This window comes from Cyprinodon tularosa, unplaced genomic scaffold (genome assembly GCF_016077235.1).
Source record: "Cyprinodon tularosa strain WSP-4 unplaced genomic scaffold, ASM1607723v1 ctg332, whole genome shotgun sequence".
In the NCBI taxonomy this organism is placed as follows: domain Eukaryota; kingdom Metazoa; phylum Chordata; class Actinopteri; order Cyprinodontiformes; family Cyprinodontidae; genus Cyprinodon; species Cyprinodon tularosa.
Genome location: NW_024039044.1, coordinates 71,437 through 89,894, shown reverse-complemented (window position 1 = coordinate 89,894; position 18,458 = coordinate 71,437). Strand labels below are relative to the sequence as shown.

The following is an 18,458-nucleotide window of genomic DNA, read 5'->3' as shown; positions in this document are numbered from 1 at the left end:
GTATAACCCCTTTTTATGCTGATAAATATAAATGATTTTGTTTCTCAACCCTCTTTAAATGTCTTAAGCACTGGGAAGGACTGGTGGCTATTAACGGGTTTTGAGCCTACTTTAAGTCGTTAGACTGGTTCTTCTGATCCGCAGTCCAGGCAGTTATCAGATTACAGTGTAATAACACTGATTGTTGATTCCCCCCCCCCAAAAAAAAAAATAAATAAATAAATAAATCTTATTGACTTTTGATCTGGAGAGACAGGACATTTTGCAGAACCCTGACATGAATACGATGATGAATCAAAAACATAAAGGTTGACAGAAAACAAAGAAAATATGTTGGGAAGGATACATTTTTTTTTTCCAAGAATATTGTGTCTCTTACCTAAAAACAGGTGCTATGATTACAAGGTAAACACAAATTCATCACATTAAATGTTATTTAATATGATTTTAAACACCCTTAAAAGGGAAACTCACATTAATCATAATTACTTATCATGAATCCAGCCCATAAAACCCTTTTTTTTGTCTCCACAGAACTGAAATTGCGGCAACGTTTTAAAAAGAGCTGCACAGCCTCCCTGCAGTGCTCAGAACAATTCCTTCGCGAGGCTTCGGGCCACGCTGTATTTTCTTTAGTCTTCATGTCGTTGAGCTTTAATTGACTCAACAAGGATTTCGCAGTCCTCTAATGAGACTACTTTGAGGACAAAGTCACGCTCATTAGTTCCCAATGATGCTCGATTCACTCTGAAATTTGCCAGATGTGCTTCCAGTTTAGGAGAATGTGTTTGAAGATCCCAGTCAGCTCGGCTTCGCTTTTCATTGTTTAAAAGCAGCTCTCTTTGTGTTGGCTTCTACCTTGTTGTTGCATCTTTAACAAACATCTCCTTCTCTGGGGCGACGTGTCAGTTTTTACTCAGAGTAGGAATGTTTCCTAAAAAATGAAAGTGGAGAGAGGAAAAAAATCTGATGAAATAAATGTTAGATGGACAAAAAAAAAAAAAATGGGGGTGGAAGGGCGTATCTGCACAAGCAGTGGGAAGGTGCTGGTTGCCGGGGCGATGGGCGATGTGAGCCGGTGATTAACGGGCGCCGTGCCATGCAGGCCGCTAAACGGTGTGGGATTAGAAGACATGCAGCGACCGGCGTTAACTGGGAGCGCCGGAGCCGCCCTGCTCGGCACGACCTCCGTGGCTTAGCCGGCCTTTCATCTGACTGAGGGCTGCGGGGAGAGGAGGGGCCGAAGGGAACAGAGAGGGGCTGTTTCAGCGGAGATGGGGTCCTAATTGCACAGATATCAACAGATAACTTCAGAGTTGCAGTGGCACCCATCGACGACTTCCATAGATCAGCGGCTGTGATTGTTTCGAGCAGCAGACCCGACAATAATGAGTTTTCATGCTGATGCTTCCATGCCTACACACACACATGCAAACCTCCCCTTTTCTCGCCTTTTTTCCACCTAGGGAAATAAATTACCTTTATCCAGCGTGTGCTCGTGGGTGTGTTTCTCTTTGTCCTCTTTTAAGCTTCTGAGATTCTGATTCAGCCTTTCATTTGAGACCCCCGTGCTCTCACAGACAGGTGTCTGCCTCTGCACAGCGCAGGTGGGGTTTGGGGCCTTGTGTGTCTGCGAGGATGTGTGTTTTGAAGCTCATATTTTTGAGTTTATGTGCATTAGTATGTGTGTGTGTGCAGGTCGACTGCTGTTCTGAGGTTTATTAAGATGCTGGATGTGTGCTTTGGGGCTCAGCATTGCTAAGTGTGTTTAGATTCCTCTGTGTGTTTAATCTGCATTGTTTAGCTTTGCAGTTTATTGTATATTACCTACACAAAAAGCTGCAAACGACTTTCTTTGGTGGCTGGGTTTTGTTGTTTCCACCTGGTAAATGTCGTGCGCCTTGTACAGCAATGGCTGAGACGGTTAATTAATTGTCAGACTTGGTTGTGGGATGATTGTGGAAAACCCTGTAAGAATGCATCATTTGGTTTATAAAAGAGAGAGGGACCATCTTACAGGGTTCATGCAGCTGACTGGAATTCTTCAAAATACATTAATGCTTTTGAAGGGTTTGAATTGTTAGTTTTTTTGATAAATTCACAGAATGTTCTGAGACATACCTGATTATCTCATCTGCCTTTTGTAGACATATTATAAAGTGCCCTCTTTATATATATACATAAAAATATATATACAGTATATATATATATATATATATATATATATATATATATATATATATATATATATATATATATATATATATATATATATATATATATTTTTTTTTTTTTTTTTTAATTGATTAATAATCATATAGGCAAAGGTTTCTTAAAGACAATTTCTTACAGAATTAAACTAGATGAGTTCTGGATAGAGCATATTGACAGATGAAAAAGTGTTTTCATCTTAAATGCAAAACATTTACATCTTTTTTAATCAATGTTGGTATAACTACTGCTCTAACTGTTGTTTTGACAGATAAAGACTTGTTTTAGACTCTCTATTTGATGATTATTTCAATAAATAATAATCGATTATTTCAATAATTGATTCATCACAATTAATCTGATTGTTTCAGCCCCAATCAGAACATAATAAACTTTTCTGTCTTTAATTAAATCTGTAAAACTTAAATTTAATGTCAAGTGAAGAAAAACCACACAACAGGTTCCACGCAGATATTCGTTTCTATAAATTGTAAAACAGCTGTTAAGGCAAGTTGGATTAAAGAAAGAAAAAAGGGATTTTTTTGTTTAATTTCAGAACCAAGAGCTGCTGATCAGATTATTTGATTATTTGATCTCTGCGGGAGTGAGCTGTCATTAAAGTATAACTTTCGGCACTGGAGCATATAGATGTTCTTAATGTGACGTTAAGCTGGAGAGACATCAGAAATTACCTTCAATAAGGAAATGACGATCAGTCTGGGTAGGGTTATGAGGCCATTTGCTAATTATCTGAAGTCCATAGTCTAAGAGACAGAAAGCTGATTCACAATGGAGATTAAAGACAAGAAAACCCAACAGCTCCATGTCAGAGCCTGCAGCTCTTAGTCATAGTATTAGGGACAAAACTTATTACAGGGTGGATAGAAAAAACTAAGTGCAAATGTTAGAAATGAATATTTTTCGTAATGCTCAGTGTTTTATAAACTGTCCAGGAAAGTGGTGGAAACGTAATGGTTTGGGCTTTTAAATGAAACTCAGTCACATCTTAAAGCTACAGTGTGTAACTTTTAGCGACATCTAGCGGCCAGACTGCAGACTGCAGCAACATGAACATCTCCCCCCCACCGCTTCTCCCCCCCAACAGTACGGCGAGCATTACGGGACAAAATGTCTTCCACGACGTCCGCATCACCTACCTTCTCAAGTGAGGTTTGTTTACATAGATAATTTTACAGATAGTGTTTCATTAGTCTGTGTAGGGTATAGATTTCATGTAGACTTAAGATAATAAATATACCCGTTATTTTTTCTACATCGTTGTGACGTTTTGGCGATCTCGCAATCACTAGTTTGTTGGCTCTGCGCTGCCGTAGCGCAAAGATGTCTGCCTCCATGGCTGCGAGACCCGCTCCTATGTAACTATAAATAACGAATTCTAAGGCAACGCAAATATTAAGGTTAAGAGGCTGAGCTCGTAGATGATGATAAATAACATAGTTATGTATAATATATTACATTTCTGACTGTATATCCCTGTAATTATTACACACTGTAGCTTTAAGGGATGAAGGAAAAAAAAAAACGTCTTTAAGAATATGAAACAAAACTTATGTCTGCTAAGCTGCATCTGAATGAAACCCAGAACCTCTGGAACAACAGATGAGACTAAAGTAAAGATGTTTAACTGTGATGCAGCATCTAGTTTGTAGAAAACCAGTCAGCTGCCAACCACAGCAGTGCAGTGGTAATATATCATGCCCAGGAACTGGGCTGATAATTGAAAGAGCTAATAATGGAAACTGATATCTTAGGTTGTTCTGCACCCTGTTGGATCAGATTATGGAGTTCACTGTGTTTGTGTTTCAGTGTCCTTTAGTTAAATAACAGCATACTTCCCTTTAAAGGTTGTTCTGTCCTAAAGAGGGAAGAGAACCACAAAGCAATGATTTTTCTCTTCACAGGCTTTCATCCGACCATTCAGGGAGCACCACATCGATCCAACCGCCATCACTCGGCACGACTTCATTGAAACCAACGGCGACAACTGTATGATCCCCATCCTGCCCCTAGCTCACATGGCCTACAAGTTCCTCACATACACACCAGGTACATGCTGCGCCTGTAGGTTTGTCTACAGGCCTGTTGTCACTTTTCACCTGGAATTCTGAGGATTGTTTTCAGTTGAATTTCATGACATTCAAAAGTGATTCTAAGGACTGAAGAAGGTCAGATTCTCTCCAGCGACCTGCAGCAGAATCTCAGGGTTAGAAAGGACCAACGTAAGTTGTTTTTAGACCTGTGGCAGTTCTGGTAATCGTGTGCTCTGACCCTGAGAGCAGAAAGGGAGGGACTGGAGGAGGAGGAGGAGCAGCAGGAAGAGCTGGCAGAGCGCTTATGAGGAGGTGACATCTCCACCTGTCATGTCTGCACTTCAGCTCAAGCATAAAGGTCACTAATGGGAGGAGAACAGGGGAGGTGACACCAGTTATTCGGGTTAAAGGCTGCATTACGTACGGCGCTGTGGGGTTAAGCTGTTTCAAACCTCTGGAACCAAGTTTCTCAGATATAAATCATGTCAGCTAAGGGGGGCGGAAACACCACTTACACCAGAGCTGAGCATTTATTGGATTATTTACCTTCAGAGGTTAAGATTTGATCTAATTAGAAAGCAAAATATTACAAGCGAATTTAACTAAATTTCAAACTTGGGTTTGATTATGTCTTAGTTTTAATCTGTAATGTCTTGTTTTAATTTTAGCTATAATTGTAATAATTCTGATTGAGTTTATCATTAATTAAATATTTTTCAATGTGAATGAAGTTAACTTAGACACAGCAAGGTTTGTGATGCTACATTTTGGCCTAGCACAAAATAAAATGTTCCATTTATAATGGAATAAATAAAATTCTCCTATTTACAGGATGAATAATAATTATTTTGTGGTTCAGTTTGTGGTTGCACTGTTTCTTTGCAGTAAGAAGGTCCTGAGTTTGACCCCCTGTCCCTATTCGTTTGTATGTTCTCTCTGTTTGACCCCCTGTCCCTATTCGTTTGTATGTTCTCTCTGTTTGACCCCCTGTCCCTATTCGTTTGTATGTTCTCTCTGTGCATGCTCAGGTTCAATGAGGGCTCTCTGGCCTCCCCCCACAGGGAAAAAAGTGGCTGTTTGGTTGATTGGTCTCTCTAAACAGTCCCTCGTTATTAGTGTGTGTGCATTATTTGCCCTGTGATGGACCTACAACCTGTCTAGATAGTTGCCTGTCCTTCAGCAGAAGACAATGTTTCCTTGTGACATTGCAAGAACCAGAGGGCATCAATGATGGTTGGCTTTTTACTTTGGTCTAGGTACTCTGATAGTTGACTTTTTTGGGGGAAGCCAACTACCTCAGTATTTCAAGTTGAAATCTTTACCTGGTATTTATTTGACTGTTTTAGTTTGTGTATTTAAGCTAAATTTAGTTAATTTGAAAACATGCTAAAACTACCTGGAACAGAGATGGTTAATTCATGTTTTTAATTATTTCTGGGATTATTTGGTGAGATTTTTGGGATTATTGATTGAATTCAATTCAGTTTACTTATAAAGCACCAATTCACAACACATTTCATCTTAAGGCACCTTTTCAACCATATCACACGGTCAGATTGGTTCAAAGTTTTCTATTTAAGGAAAACCAGCTGATTGCATCGACTCATTGACTCACCAGCAATCCCTCACACCAAGCATGCTTGAAGCGACAGTGGAGAGGAAAATTCTATTTTAACAGGAAGAACCTAACCAGGTAGTGATAATAACTCTGCTGAAAGGCTCATTGAAAACTCATTTTCAGCTTTCTGGCAGAAGGCACTGGATTTATGCCCGGTTGTGTTACAGAGTAGTTGCCCTGGCCTCCAGCAAGGTTCCCCCAGTCTTTAGAAGGAAAACAGGCCCACAGCATTATAGATCCAACACCATACTCTTTAGTGCGCTTGAGGTTGTTTCCCTCCATAGGAAATCTCTCTTTGATCTGACCAAAGTACACAGTTACGTTTTAACTGAAGTTTAAGAAAAAACTATTTTTATTGTAATTTTTGTTTGTTTTGTTAGGAAAACAGAAGCTTTTTCTTTTAGTGGAACTCCCAGTCCATCAGCTGGGTTGTAGATCACATGTATTTGTTGTCATGGAAACACGGTGAGCCCAAGATGTCACCCTTTGCTTCATCTCTCTTACAGTGAGCTTTGGATTGTCAGTCTTCCAGGACAGGGGTAAGTGCTTCAGGAGAAAATGAGTGAAAAAGCCTTTTGGAGGAGACGTGAAGCATCTTCATGAAACAAGAAAAGTCCATTTGTCTTCAGCTGAAGCACTTAGAGCCCCAGAGTCATTTTTTTTACTTCTCTTTAATTGTCCTATGAATAATAAAAAAAAAAAACTAAGAAAGATATTCAATCTAAGATTGTACGGTTTAAAATAATTAGACAGAGTCTTGAGGTAAAATGGTTCTGTCAGAAAAGATTATTTTAATTTTTGTAAAAACCCACAAAACTCAATGTTTTTAATTTTTGCTTAAAAATGTTTTGTCATTACGTTGAATCAGGAGCACCATGGCCTGCTGCAGCTTCATGCATTCAAACGTTCGCTTCCGACTTCCATTAATAACAACCTGGTCAGTTCATGTAGGGTTTAGTCTTTGCAAATGGCTAAAAAGGATATTTTCTTTAAATGTGAGAAAATGTAGAAAAAAAAGTTTCTTTAAACTGCAATGCTGAAGACGCACTAAAGAAAACAAAAAGTTGATTTAACAGATCTCAAGAAACAAAGGATGTTAGAAACTGGAACTAGAGGGAAATGAATGGTCTTCATCATGAAGGATCAGAGGACAGTTGAAGCCCACATGTGGGCGATGTCCACGCTTGTCCTGTCAGGAGGTCACCGAACGGAGGCAGGGACATGGCAACTTGTTTTCCTGTCATGTCTGCTCCCGAAGAGGTCACTGCTAAGAGTTTGAGTGGGCTGGCGGGAGGGGGCGGGGGCATACGAGGGTCATGTAGCGGTAAGATGACATCTAAACCTGTCATGTCAAGCTCCTCACCGTGTCACCGGACAAACACAGAGACACAGGATGAGGGGGAGAGTTGACGTCTCCAGCTGACATGTCCGTGTTTGAACCGCGGTCAAGAGATTGTAGTTTGTTTTTTTTCAAAGAAAGAGGGATGCAGGGTGAGGAGGACGCCTGTAAGTCATTTCAGCATTAACAGTTAACAAGAGACATGAGGATGGATAGAAGTAAAAGCTGAAAAAACATAAATCCTTAACTGAGCAAGTTTAAGCTGAATGGCCTTGGTTGCAGAAAAAAAATACCTTTGTTCTTTTTGAGTTCTAATATTCCAGATTCAGTCAGAATAAAAGCAAGATACTCAAGCTACAGGTCACAGCATCCAGAGCTCATTTTGCACTTAATTAGCCTGGCTGCTGTTTTAACATCATTCAGACATGAAGAGAAGGCATTAGACAGTGGATGTGTGGAGTATTACTAGCTGTCATTATCTTTGTTTGAAAATAGTAAGGGCCAAAATGACCATGATCCAACACATTAGTAATAATAATCCAAAGAACAGCTTATAGCCAGCAGAAGATTGTTTAGAGAAAAATAATTAACTAGTTTTCTAATTTGGAATTTGAAATGTGTCTTAAGTTTTGCAATTAAACAATAAAATTAAAACATTAGTTAAACCTTTAATTCATCTCATATATTAGAGAAAATTACCTATATTGTTATTCATATCATTAGATGTGTTTTTTTTTCAGATCTCTGTAACAATGTGCTTCAAAACTGTATGATAGAATAAACACCAATATAAGTAGATAAGCTTCTTTCACATAAGTCATTTAGTTTTAATTGTTTTTAAAAGATTGAATTAAATCTTATTTATTGAATTTCTGCTTTTACTTTTTATCTGAGAGATTTATTTAGAGATTTACCCTTTGTGCATATGAGGCTGACTTTTGTTTCTCTCCACAGCTCTTTATTTTTTTTTTCTCCTTTTAAAATTAAATTGATAACTTAATGATAATCTTGCATATTTACATATTAATTAGTGTTGCGCCGATACCCAATACTTGGCTTTGCAGTATCGGCTGTTACCATGCCGATACCATCGGTAAAATAATGGTCATCATGGCTTTGTCAAGCTGCTGCCTACCTTTGCGAAGCAGGAAAAAGACTAATACAAAGTGAATCCAGTAGAACCTTTTATTGCCTACCTGGAATGGGTGACAATAGTTGAATAATCTTTTGGTTCTCAAAATGTTATCGGTGCCTTATTTGTCGGTACTCGCCGATACCACCATTTTAGTGCTGGATCAGGGGCCTGCCCGATGCTGGTATCAGTATCAGTGCAAAACTAAAATTAATATGAATTAATATGGAATAATTTTTATTTAAAGAACCAGAATCTGTTGTTCTCAGTTCAAAGAGGAGGAGTCTGGTTCTCAGTGACTCTGAGAAGGAACCAGAGAGATTTTCTATTATTTGAAGCAGCTCAACCTAAAACAATTTAGCCTTTGTTGGTAGTTTTATCAGCTCTATACAAAATAAAAAAAAATGTACGAATACAAAGCTTTTATTTGTTAACCAGCTATCTTGAATCTAGCTAAAAGCTTTGTGTTGTTGCTGAATAGATACATGTACACCCAGTGTTTTACACCCAGCCGTCTGCACAAACTAAAGGGATTTTAATAGAAAAGCAAGTTTTCCTCCAAACAGAACCTCAGTCTAAGATTTTTTTTTATTACTATCTTGTAAGATAGATAATATATATTTTTTTTAATATCGTCTAGTTCTGTCAGTCAGACAGTTGAATAAAAGCTATTTTTCAGCAGTTTCTCAGTCCAAATGATACTTTTGGTTCACAGCTTTGCATCGCCTCTCGCTGTGTAAAATTCAGTTTCGTTGCCACTTTGTCACAGTCGGAAAACCACTTATCTGCTGTTCTCCATCCCTCAGCTGAGTTACAGCTTTACCTGCATCAGAATAAAGAAAGAACACACACTTGGATGGGGCTGTTGTGTATAAGGATGTGGAAATATGAAGGACAGTGGTTGCTGGTCTTCATCCCAATTCTGGATAATTTCATCAGAGTTATGAAAAGATGGAGAAGCTGCAAAATCAGTCATACCAAACAAGCGACTGTCCACTGTCGCTATGTGCTTTATACAACTCAATGACAATGCATTGTGCATTGTGTAGACGAGCCAGTGTGTAGATGTTAAATGTGAGACATTTAGGAGGTCTCAAAAGAACCCAGAAGATCATTTATCCTGCAGGCCTCACCTTTTTTAAGTTAGAGTTAACGATTAACAGTAAGAGAGAGAGACTGGGCCTCCTTTATGGTTGGTCTGTACTAACGGCATCTATATAGGAGTCCAGAACCCCTGCTGACCCAAAACAAAACAAAGGCTCATTTTATGTAGATCTTGAAGATTTCCAACATAAACTTCAGTGTTGTTGCTTTAACCAGGGGAGACATTTTTGTGTATAAATTGTTTAGAAAACATCAGCTGAAGGCATAACATTACCTTTATTATATATGTTATCATAGAAAACTCTGGAAATTATAAAATGCCCCTTTTTTTATTACATGTCTCCTTTACATGGATTGTATGAATATACCGAAACTAAACATGTATGTGAAAAGTAAGTTATGATACGGAAGATCCGTTTTATCCTTCTGGTTACATTGAAATACTCAAACAGCTCACTAATCTTCTCTTCTGTTCCTCAGAGATATATTCTTCCTGGATTTGTTTCTTTTGTCGATTTGCTCTAATCTATTTTCTTTCTAAGGAAACAGATAAGTTTGAAACGGTTGCATCCCAGCTGTTCTCTATAATTCCTAGTTTCAATTTCAATTCTATATCGCCAATTCACAACACATGTCATCTCAAGGCACTTTACAGTTCACCAGATCATACAGTCAAATTGATTCGAAGTTTTCTTTCTAAGGAAAACCAGTTGATTGTATCAACTCATTGAAGTGGATGCAATCCCTCACACTAAGCATGCTTGTAGCGACAGTGGAGAGGAAAAACTCACTTTTAACTGGAAGAAACCTCCAGGAGAACCAGACTCAGTGTGAGCGGCCATCTGCTGTGGTTTCAGTCCTCTTCTCTGTAAACAGCCTTTTCCTTTCTTTCTGGTTTCCTCATCCCTCCACAGCTTGTCTCCATGTGGCTCTTTCCCTCTGTATGTCCATACATCTTGATCGACCAATCGCCTAACTTAGTCCTTTTTCCCCCGTCTCCTTTTAGAGGCCTTGGTGGCGTCCTACCCCTGGGACTGCTACGTTTTTGCCTTGGCGGTTTTTGTGACGTTGACCAATCAGATTCACAAGTGGAGCCACTCATACTTTGGTCTACCTCGCTGGGTCACCCTGCTGCAGGACTGGCACCTTGTGTTGCCACGGAAACACCACCGCATCCACCATGTTTCACCTCATGAGACGTACTACTGCATCACCACAGGTATGGCCTTCAGAGCTAAAGAAGCTACAGTGACAGCAGTAGCTCTCATCAACTTGGTCCTCTCTAGATTTGGATCCGCTATTCTTCCACGTTTCCTCAGCTCATGAGGTTTGCAGACCTTTTTTTTTTCCTTACAGTGACGGTCCCACCACACTTCAATCATGGTGAGGTCCAGACTTTGACCGTGTGTGTGTTTGGAACACCTCAACTTATTTATGGCACTAAAATCTGAGTAGAATATTATGGGCAAATATTCTAGAATATGGGGTGGTCAACAAGGTTTTTGCTCCATTTTAAAACTGTTGAAATGCATTAAGCAATTTTTCAGGTCTGGAGAAGAAGATGACATATGTCTTTATCTCAGCCTTGAGATTTACACATAAAAAAAATCAAGATTATCTCTTAGATGTTTTATTTATATCAATCAATCATCCATAAGTACCAATTTATACAGTTTACTTCATACTTATGAAGTTAAAATACAGCAGTTCAATACTTATTAGGAAGCTAGTTCTTTATGCCCAGTTTTTACAGATATCTAATTTCAAATTAAATATACCACGTGAGATTAACTATTAAGCAACATGTTTTATTTACATGTAAAGCTCTATTTCAGGAATCATTACTCTATTTGACCTGTTTTGATAGGTCCCATGTTTAAAACATGATGTCTCTAAAATATTTGTCATGATGAAGCAGTGATTTATGTAGGATTTATGTTAAAGACTGGCTGGAAATCAGAAGCAGATTTCCTTTATTTTTATTGTATAATAAAACAACAAGGAACGCATTGGCCCAACTCCTGTAAGGTGCTTACAATAAAAACACAGCCCTTTTGTGCTACTTACACAATAAATGTTAACACAACAGTATCTAAAATCATGAACCACTGGATGTAGACGTTGCACACAATGAAACTAAATAAAAAATACAATGAAAATAGGTAAATCTATCCTGGCTGATAGATTAGTTTGCAGCATTCAGAATTCTGTTGGTTCAGGAATTAAAATAAAAATTGAGAAATTCTAAAAACATTTTTATAGGATTAAAAATGTAGGAGTTTATTGGATAAAAAAATTGTCTGACAAAAAATTGAAACAACCATTTTTTTTTCTCTCTAAATGGGCTCCTTAATGCCTGCAGAAAAAGCCCAAAGGATTAAACTCCACCAACCTGTTTTAAATGAGTATGACGTGTTTGGGCTGATATGCAGCATTTAGTTTCTCCAAAAATGGAGCCAAACATCTCTACTTTGGTCTCATCTCTCCAGAGAACAGATGTAACATCAAATCTCAGTTCTGCTGCCATTTTCTTTGTATTGAGAAACTTTCTCCTTGAACCAGTGAATCTGTCTTAGGTGACACCAGAGCAGCAAATTCCTGCTTATAAAGCAGGGTCAGCTTTGATGGTGATCGGTTGATCAACCCGTTTCATCCCAAGCTACCGGAAGCTTCTTTCTACCCTTCAATAGGTGAAGCAGACAGGATGGACTTAGTTCCACTGTTTGCGCATCTTGGTTTATTATTTCTTGTTTATCTTTCTTTATATCTTTAGAGCATATTTTTTAAAGGCACAAAATGAAAATATTTAAAACAAAATTAAATTATCAGACGTAAACCCCTTCAAAGTCACATTAAAACATCCATTTTGGAAGGTTAAAAGAGAAGATGATGTTTCCAGAATAATTAAACTTGGATTTCTCTGCAGATTCACATAAAATGGCGACTGTGTGTCAGTTTATAAATAACTAAAAGCAAATGTTGTGTTTGTGTGTGTGTGGGTCTGTGGAGACTAGAGGCCTCTGTCACACATCCACACTCTGTATTCAGTCTGCATCTGGGTGAAAGCGGGAGGGATACTCAGGGGGCGACTCTGCTCATACGTCACCCTGCGCCCCAGCGGACGACAGATGTGAGCCTGAGCTGTCGGGGGTGGCACGGTGAACACACTCCACTACATCTGCAGAGTCTCGCATCTGTTAGCGTGTGCCGGTCGCTCTGACCTCTTCGGTTCCTAACCTGTGTTTGTGGAGGAAGGAGGTGGTGGTCGGGGACAGGGGAAGAGTCCACAGGGGGCTGACGACGGTCCCCTGCTCGCGCAGCCTGGGCCTAGCTCGGAGTCCTCCGGGGGCCCGCCTTGCTGCCTTTGTGTTCACCACCGGCTGACAATCCCCATGTATATTTAATGCTAACCTGCTGTCTGTTCTAACAAATAGGACTTCACAGGCAGCGGATGGGAGGGGGGAGGACAGGGGAGGACAACAGGGGAGAAAGGAGAAACATGGAAAAATGGTGGAAATAAAATACTTCTGGATGATTCCAACCAAGAGAGAGACGGATTCTGCAGCAACCAGATGTGACTTAAACACATGCTTCCTCGTTGTCTGAACATTAGTTCTGTTTTAATCTGTGGATTAATTCAAACTTTAAAGGTAAACTTTGTGTGCATAAATCAAGATTATTTTGTCTACTCTCTCAAGGCTGCTCTGCTACTACATGGGTGCCATGCATTCATTCATGGGTACATGTTAATGTATTTTGGCCTGCAGCCACACGTTCATGAATTTGCTTAACTCAAACGGATAAATTCACAGCTGCTGAAAGTCTGTAAACATCATAGGAAGTGAAAAGCTTAAGGGTGTCTCCTGGGAAACCCCTCCATCCTTCTGCACACAATGAGAATAAGGCAGGAGGCTTAAATGTACAGCAATTTAAAGTCATTGTGTAGATGTGAAATAGAAAAGGAGACCTTTCATGCTTTGGAGTTAAGGTAATGACCGCGAGAGGGAGACGAAAGTCTGCCTGGAGGTAGCATTTCTGTGGAGCCATAAATGGTATAAATTATTTAGATATATCTACAAAATACTAGATACCATGTGCCAATAACCATTACTGTCAGAATAACCTACAGAAGCATAGATCCATTTTGAAATTAGCTTAGACCCCATGCAGACCAGAGATGTCGTGAATGAGCCAAAAGAAGCTGAATCATGTAGAAAGAGCACCAAAAGAAAAAGATTGTTGATCAAAACTTACTTAAAACCAGAGGTCCAGCTACCAGGCTCCTCCCAATTTATAAGCCAGGTTGCACCAGGTACTGCTCAGATTCGACCATTTGCCAGACTCTCCTCTCCAGCACCCTGGCATAGGCCTTGTTAGGGAGAATGAGAATTGTGATTCCTCTATAGTTGGAACGCACCCTCTGCCACCCTTTCTTGTGCGGGGGAACCACCGAACCAGTTTGCCAATCCAGGGGCTCTGTCTCCGACCTCCATGTGTTGTTTAAGAGGCCTGTTAGCCACAACAGCTCAACAACATCCAGAGCTGTAAGGTCCTCAGGGCAGATCTCATTCACCCCAAAGCTTTGCCACTGTTTTTTGACCACCTTGGTGACTTCAGCCTAAGTAATAAACAAATCCGGCAGAGCACCCTGTCTCTTCTTCGACCACGGAAAGCGTGTCAGCCGGACGGAGGAGAACCTCAAAGTATTCCTTTCATAGCTCCCCACTCCCAATGGAAACAGTGTTAGAGGTGTCAGACGGTTTGCCTGAGTAGTTTTGAGGAAAACTGATAGTCTTCAAAGTCCACCCAGGCCCTTGTTTTTGCCTCTGCAACCCCCCACACTGTGTCACCGTTGGCCTTATTGTACCTGCTTGCTGCCTTAGGAGTCCCACAAGCAGACCAGGCTCAATAGGTTTCCTTCACCAGCTTGACAGCATTCTTACTGCCAGGTCCACCACCGGGTTCAAGGTTTGCCACCACAATGGACGTCACAGACCTTATGGTCACAGCTAGGGGCAGATATATTGACAATGGAGACAAAGAACATGGCCCACTGAAACTCCATGTCCCCAAACTACACCGGAATCTGGAAGAAGCTCTCCCGGAGGTGGAGGTTGAACATATCCCTGAACGAGGGCTCCACCAGACATTGCCAGATGCTCACTATTTATTTTGGCCTGCCGAGTCTGTCTAGCTTCCTCCTCTTCCAGCGTATCCGTGCCCCTCTCTTCACCAGAGTGTTCAAGACCTGCGGCTCAAGGTCAAAATATATGATTGAAAAGTCAATCATGGACCTCCAGCCTAAAGTGTACTGTGCACCGATGGGAGTCCCTATGCTCGAACATAGTGTTCATTATGGATAATCTGTGACTTGCACAGATGTCCAATAATGAAACACCACTCAGGTTCAGAGTTGAGCCGAGTGGCGGTCCATTCCTTCCTATCATGCCTCTCCATGTTTCAATGTCATTTCCCACATGGGCGTTGAAGTCTCCCAGGAGAATGATGGAATCTCCGTGAGGGACGCTATCCAACACCCTCCCATGGGACACTAAGAAGACCCAGTACTCGTACTGCTGTTCTGCCCGTAAGCCAAAATGAGACTTCCCCCTACCCAAAGGCAAAGGGTTGCAACCCTCTTTTCTGCCAGTGTAAAGTCCAAAATGAGCCAGCATAGCTGGTCCACTCAGGAGGAGAAGAGAGTCCAGCCTCACTCAAGGAGCTGGGTTCCAGAGCCCTGGCTGTGTGTGGAGGTGAACCCAACTATTTCTATCCAGTATCGCTGCACCTTCCGCACAAGCTTAGGCTTCTTCCCCCTAGTAAGTGACATGCCCCAGAGCCAGTTTAAGCGGCCATGGATCGGATAGCAGAGGCCTTGGCCTTTTGTCTGCTGCCCAATCCTCTTCACACCATTACGGGAAACAATATTGTTTTTATGAAAAACTATGACCTTTAAATGACCTGTTTTAGTTTCTGAACTGACTTTGGTATTTTATCAAATAGAGGTTTTGACTTTAAGTCAGTACAAATGGATACAATCCAAAGGGCTTTATTAAGAACAGAGCTTCGTTTTCCTCACAGTTTTTTAATAAACTTTCTGTATCTTTTGCCCTGTTCAGATGCCTCTTGACTTCCTTTCTGCACTGCATACACCTTAGTTTTCTGTATTTTGCATGAACTGGTTGCACGGTCAGTCAAAACTGTTCGTTTGTGATAGATGGTACTGAAAATAAATGTCTGTCAGGAGTTTCATTAATACGTAGTGTTCTGATTACATAAAGATCTATCACAAAGCACCAAAGCTGTGTTTTTACTTCTGTTTTGCAGATCAAATGTGGTTTGAATATGATTATTTTCTCATCTTTTTTTATTCATCCTTGCTGTCTCTGCTTCAACTATTTTTTTCAATCCAGGTTGGTGCAACTATCCTTTGGACCAGCTGGGCTTTTGGAGACGCATGGAGCAACTGATCGAACACCTGACTGGGCAGAGACCACGATCGGATGACATGGCGTGGGCCAAGAAAACGGACTGATCCATAAACCTAGTGAAAAAAGTAACGAGGGATTACAGGGTGTAACTGCAAATAACACAGAAAGAAATGATGGATGGTAGAAACAGACTCAAACATCACTCTGATCTCTTGTTTTTTTCTGCTTCAGAACAAACGTTTCACCTAACATTGTGTGCAAAGAAAAGAAAAGTTGATATTGATGTAAAATCTTTCTGGATCTTCTGCATCTTTGACTCCTGAAGTGGGGTTTATTCATGGTTTTGGTTTCTGGAGGTTGGGCTCTCCAGACGAAAGACTGAGCTGTTTGTGACCAGCAACATCTCACAGCAACTCATAAATGGGAGGGTTCAGATAGTGTCCCATTTCATTGCATTTGGTTTGTGGTTTATTAGGATAGTTTTGGATTATATCTTCCCACCAAACTGCTAAAATTATTGTCTAAACATGATTGCACTTTCACAGGAGGGGATATCTGATCATTTTCTGACTGATCAATTGGCTTCCATCTCATAGATTGGGGTCTGTGTTAACTACAGCAATTTAACATGCTGATTTGACCTGTGGTCTTCTGTTTTCTGAGTTTAATTCATGGACATGTGAAAGCAACACCATTTAAAATAATCTAAACTACAGTTAGCTATGATTCTTAATCTAGTGGATGCTGGTCAGATTAAATTAGACTCATAAGGCTCATCTTAACATCACTATGATGAGATCTCAGATGACCATACTTTGCTAGAAACTGCATTCCACTGCGAAGGTCAGTCCAAAAGGAAAATATGAATTTTAGTATAAATTAAAAACTTAAGATGAAGTCTTCTGGTCACTTCTTACAGCTCATAAGGAGGGACTCCTGGGGGTTTCCTCAAGAAGTAACATATCGTTATTGTAAAACTGCAGCTTTTTTCACCCGAGTGTGAATCCAAAGATATTGCTGAGTTTATTTATCATGACAGGAGTTAACGGTCAGCTATGTACTGCTATCAACAATGGGGCATTCATTTATTTTCCAACAAATTAATAAAAAAACAAAGAGGTGTCGTGGATATTGATACATTTTTGCCAGAATGGTTATAAAGTCCATATGTAAATGATCTTAAAGGAAGAGTCTGGTCATATTCAGAATTCAAACTTCTAAAAGTACTTTAAATATGAAATTATTACATACTGTTCAATAAATGATAAGTTTTTTTAGTTAAGAGTAATTTCATTTGAATGTGTTTTACCGGAGACATTCATGTTTGTCAAAGAACACCACTGCTAGCTACCGGTTTGTGACGTCACGGTGCGGTGTTGGTTATTGATCAAGTCCCAATGCTGTATCTGGTGTTTGTCACAACGAGCGATTATCCAAGTCATCTTGAAAACATTCTTCTTCCAAATGTTGGCTACATATTACGTGTTTTTTCTCTGGCCAGAAGTTCAATGGCAAATCCTCCCTCTTCAATTTGGCAATCCAAAGACGAACCCGTCATTTGTGGATCATGAATTGGAAAAGCGAAATAACAAATTTTTTTTTCACTTTTACCTGATGTATTACAACATTTAAACTGCCATGCACCAGGGCATTGTCAGTTTAACTATAGCTCTGGCGAATTTCAATGGTGAAGTCTTCTCGAAATCTAAAATAATTGTTGTGACTGTCTAGTAGCTTCCATTGATTTTTCTTGTAAAGCGGGGAGAATGGCTCTAGGCTTACTGCACTATGACGTAACTTTCGGAAGATGTCAGGAGTGAGGTGTTACTATATTTGGGCAAAAATGGCCAGTCCCGGACTCGGTGATCGCAACGAAAAATGATTATTTTTTATTTACTAAATTCATTACCATGACCATATTGGTTTTAGCTATAAATAATGATCCATTGATCATTCCTTTATAGTTATAGGTAAGGAATCCTCTTCTCCAAAAATGCTGTTTGTTCTGTGGTTTAGGTCTTTATGACCAAGAAATAATGTTAAACTCCTCTTCCCTGGAGGGGGATCATCTTTGCCTGTAAAAAGCTTTTAATTTATAATCAGATTTTGAAGCTTAAAAATATTTTTCACAATCAGGCAGAGTTGAGAAAAATCCACACTCAGAATACTTCTAAATACATGACACTTTCTCAGACATTCTGGGATTGTCTTCATAGTCTTTAAAAAAGTAAAAAATATTTCCAAATGAAAGAAGTAGGATTTAGATGAAACTACACAGTCCATCCCCTCTTTGGAGCTTTATATCTTTACAGAAAACACACACAAGATGGAAACTTCTTGATTTAAATCTCTTTCATTGCTACAGTTTCATCTCTGAATGTGTGGTTTATAAATCAAAACAGGCATTTCGGTCTGTTTTCAGGCAGGGTGTTTTCACACTACAGGATTTACAGTTTCCTACGAGTACTGCTTAGAGTGCAGAAAGAGTTCAAACTCCCAGAATCCGATCCTTAGATTTCAGCTCTGATTTTTTTTCTCTCCAAGTTGGCTGAGGGATCTCTTACCTGTCACA

At 39.8% G+C, this 18,458-nt stretch overlaps 1 protein-coding gene across 1 annotated transcript in view; it reads left to right on the top strand.

The window, feature by feature from the left end:
• Nucleotides 1-17,202, top strand: part of si:ch211-212o1.2 (uncharacterized protein LOC492735 homolog) — a 48,587-nt gene extending 31,385 nt beyond the window's left edge. Inside the window, exons 4-6 of the mRNA XM_038293922.1 lie at nucleotides 4,134-4,278; nucleotides 10,462-10,674; nucleotides 15,869-17,202. Of these exons, the coding sequence (XP_038149850.1) occupies nucleotides 4,134-4,278; nucleotides 10,462-10,674; nucleotides 15,869-15,990 (480 nt within the window). The 3' untranslated portion in view covers nucleotides 15,991-17,202. The remainder of the gene's footprint in view (nucleotides 1-4,133; nucleotides 4,279-10,461; nucleotides 10,675-15,868) is intronic.
• The last annotated feature ends 1,256 nt before the right edge of the window (nucleotides 17,203-18,458 follow it).